At 42.6% G+C, this 3,971-nt stretch overlaps 1 protein-coding gene across 1 annotated transcript; it reads left to right on the top strand.

Annotated features, from left to right (window-relative positions):
* The first annotated feature begins 563 nt into the window (after window positions 1–563).
* On the top strand, window positions 564–3,297 carry NPBWR1 (neuropeptides B and W receptor 1). The gene is made up of 2 exons (XM_027638976.1): window positions 564–1,270; window positions 1,611–3,297. Exon 2 carries the CDS (start codon window positions 1,754–1,756, stop codon window positions 2,735–2,737), a length of 984 nt encoding a protein of 327 aa, XP_027494777.1. The 5' UTR covers window positions 564–1,270; window positions 1,611–1,753; the 3' UTR covers window positions 2,738–3,297.
* The last annotated feature ends 674 nt before the right edge of the window (window positions 3,298–3,971 follow it).

Below are 3,971 nucleotides of genomic sequence, written 5' to 3' on the forward strand. Positions count from 1 at the left end.
TATCTTTTTTTATCAGTTTTTATGTAAAGGAAGTCAAGAATCACAGAGCAGACTGTGTGTACAGTGAAGTATCATTTGCTATATCATGTAGTTGGTAGTATGAAATAAAATAAGAGAGAACATTGCAAAAAAGCAGAACTATAATAAAGTAAAGCTACTTTTCTTTGCTTATTCTTTTTTATCAATTTACTTAATAATTTATTTGCTTGGATTTCCATATTTGTGATATTCTGCTAATCTAGGTAATTATGCATCAGAATACAGGACAATCAGAAAAAGATGTATTTATCTCTCAACATGGTGTTAGCTTACAGATATTAAACAGTTTTCCAATTTGCCAAAAGATGCATATATTACATTATTAGGAATTTATTACTAATTAATGATAATGTTTGTGATCAGTAATGCAAGAAAGAAAAGAAAAAAACAGTTGTTTACATTTTCTACATTCCAAATTGTAGAGATGTAAAATTTTATCAAATATACTTTAGCAAATGTCAATAGAATTCTTTCATTGAAAAGGCAAAAAAAATGAAACTGAAATGAGATATATTTTACACCATGTACCTTTAAAAAAAAAGTGATAATCAGGAACTCTCAATTACCCTCTAAAAAAGATTGCCTCCCCAGGGTTATATTTTTTCCTTTATCACTATCACAACATGAAGGAGTGAAAGTGTCAGGCAGAGGCATAGAGACTCTTGTGCATGTGTCCTGCCTCAGTTTGATACCCATGCCCCGTAAAAAATGTCTTTTTGTGGCAAGATCATAGAATCATAGATTAGTTTGAGTTGGAAGGGAACTTTAAAGGTCATCTAGTCCAACCCCCCCTCAGTGAGCATCATTTGACCATCATTGACATCAACTCGATCTGGTTGCTCAGAGCCTGATGTACAACATCACGCTGCCCACGCCCCGCAGTGGGATAAGCCCGCAGCCATCCAGGCAGTGAATACTGAGCTCTCAGACCCAGCACGACCAGCAGATGCCACCTACAGCTGAGATTTTTCTCCCCGTTGCTGCACAGGGATACCTCGAGACGGGATGTGACTTCAGGTAGTTGCACAAATCTCTTTTCTGTGCTCCAGCACTTTTAAAACACCCTCTCAGCGGTTCGCGTTACCTGTCGCTTGCTGCCTAGATCGAGACGGTCACTCATTTCACTCTCAGGATCAAGCAAAGGAGCGTCACCGGCATCCCTCTCCTGCAGGGACCCGGACCCGCATCCCCTCGCTCCGGGAGTCGCACCACCGTAGCCGGGCTGGCAGAGGTCAGTGTATCTTTTCTCCCCCTCCAAAGCTCTCTGTCCCGTCGGGAAGGGGGGTGTATTTTGCTTTTTGGGGAGCATACCAAAGACAGCAGCTCCCCCGGGGGCAGGAACCCCGCGGTCTGCAGCCCCCTGGCCCAGAGGCACTGCCCAAGGACGATGGGGACAGCGACCGAGTGGACCGCTGGGTTCCCAAGTGAGCGCTGTCACCTTGGGCTGGTTGTCACTCTGGGGTAGTCTGAGACTGAGCACTGACCCTGTACGGCGCTTTCCTGTGTGGGAGGAGGGAAGGAGCAGCAGGCGAGACACTTCGCCCTCGGTAATCTCCCTTTACTTCCATCAGATTCACAGTGGACAGCATATGTGACTTTTGTGGTTGGATGTGCCAGAGGAGACAGCCTTGAGAGAGCAGGGGTCTCGCCTTTTTTCCTTCCCCTTCCAAGTCATCCTCATCACCAGTGAGCCTGGCCACTCTCTCCAGTAGTCATGGAGAACTACTCCTTCCCTGAGACCAATTCCTCATGTGCAGACTGCACTGTGAGAGGGCATGGGGGTCTGAATATGTCTAGTCCTCCACTTAGCCCCAGGTTCTATGTCACAGTGCCTGTCATCTACTCAGTCATCTGTGTTGTGGGGCTGACAGGCAACACTGCTGTCATCTATGTAATCCTCAAAGCGCCAAAGATGAAAACGGTAACCAACATCTTCATCCTCAACCTGGCCATTGCTGATGAGCTCTTTATCCTGGTGCTACCCATCAACATTGCTGACTACCTGCTCCTGCAGTGGCCTTTTGGAGAGTTCATGTGCAAGCTCATCATCTCTATAGACCAATACAACACTTTCTCCAGTATCTATTTCCTCACTGTCATGAGCATTGACCGCTACCTTGTTGTGGTGGCCACTACCAAGTCCAGGAAGACGTCCTACCGCACCTACCGAGCAGCCAAGATTGTGAGCCTTTGTGTCTGGTCCTTTGTCACAGTCATCATCCTGCCCTTCACTGTCTTTGCTAAGATACACAAGGAGCAGGGGCGTTCCCAGTGTGTCTTTGTGTTCCCCCATCCTGAGAGTGTGTGGTGGAAAGGCAGTCGGATCTACACCCTTATTTTAGGCTTTGTCATCCCAGTGTCCACCATCTGCACCCTCTACACCACCATGTTGTGCAGACTGAGACATATGCAACTCACTTGCAATGCAAAAGCTCTGGACAAAGCCAAAAAAAAGGTGACACTGATGGTAATTTTCATCTTGGCTGTGTGCCTGTTTTGTTGGACACCCTATCACCTTAGCACAGTGGTGGCCCTCATCACAGACATCCCACAAACTCCACTCATCATTGGGATTTCCTACTTCATCACCAGCCTAAGTTATGCCAATAGCTGCTTCAGCCCTTTCCTGTATGCCTTTCTAGATGACAGTTTCCGGAGGAGCTTTCGCAAACTGATAGATCGCAGAACCACATCATAAAGCGAACACTCTGTCCCCTCATCTGTACCTCTCACAGTCACCTGCTTTTCCTGGGTGACTCCAGCCCAGAGAATGCTTTCTCTGCAGCCTCCTTGTGATTGCCTACAGGTCTTCAGGTTACCTCACTACCCAAGACATGCACTGGGAACAAGTGTATCTTTCTCAACTGTCCTGCACTCATTTCTGTAGCATTGTTTTCCTTGCTATTCTTTTTCTTTTTCTTTTTCTTTTTCTTTTTCTTTTTCTTTTTCTTTTTCTTTTTCTTTTTCTTTTTCTTTTTCTTTTTCTTTTTCTTTTTCTTTTTCTTTTTCTTTTTCTTTTTCTTTTCCTTTTCCTTTTCTTTTTCTTTTTCTTTTTCTTTTTTTTTATTTTTATTTTCCTTTTTCATTCCTTCTCTCTAATGTGCTTTCTGACCTAGGTTTACAGCACACAGAGCTGCAGCAGGTCCCTTTTCCCTTTTTAAAGGTATTGCTTTGTGAACTCAAGCCACATGACTGTCTCAGTTACTAGTGATTTGTAAAGCCCAATAAAGGTGTGTTAACGAGTGTCTTGCTTAATAACTCCTCAGCCTCTTTCTTACCCATAGGACCTACTTACCCAACATCTTGCAAACTTACAATGATTGAAAAAGGCACAACTCCAAAGGATAAGGAACAAAGCAAGATATTGAGCTCATTTCATTTTACAGGGGACTGAGATAAGGTAGTCAAAATCCATGAAAACAGATAAGAGAGACCTCAGTCTGGCTTTAAAGAAGAAAAAGCATACCCTGACTAGTGAATAAAACACACAGATGTGGGTTTGGAGCCACTTGCTGTGGAAAATAACTTAACAGTGTGCTTGGTGGTTGTAATTTGTAAAGCCTGCAGCTTTTGTTTCCATCAGAAGTAATGATTACTTTATTATTTACCATGTGATTATGGTCCATCTTGTTGCACATACAGTTGTTGTTTTTTTTTTATTTTTGGTCCTAGAAAACAGAATCAGAAAGTATTTTCAGAACAAATTAACTTTCGAGGATTTGAAAAATTCATAAATAACATATGCAACAGTTATGTTACTTTTAAACTATCTCTCACACACTTGTATTCTGTTTTTTGGGGGGTTTTTTTGTAAGATTTATTAATATTTCTCCCAAGGAGAGGAAGTGAAATGAAAAAAAATAAAATTCAAAAAGAAAACACTTAAATGATTATGTTAATTTTATCTGAAGGAAGATGGAGAGGGTGAATGA

The sequence above is a fragment of the Corapipo altera genome, unplaced genomic scaffold (assembly GCF_003945725.1).
Source record: "Corapipo altera isolate COAL_440 unplaced genomic scaffold, ASM394572v1 49, whole genome shotgun sequence".
NCBI classification, from domain to species: Eukaryota; Metazoa; Chordata; class Aves; order Passeriformes; family Pipridae; genus Corapipo; species Corapipo altera.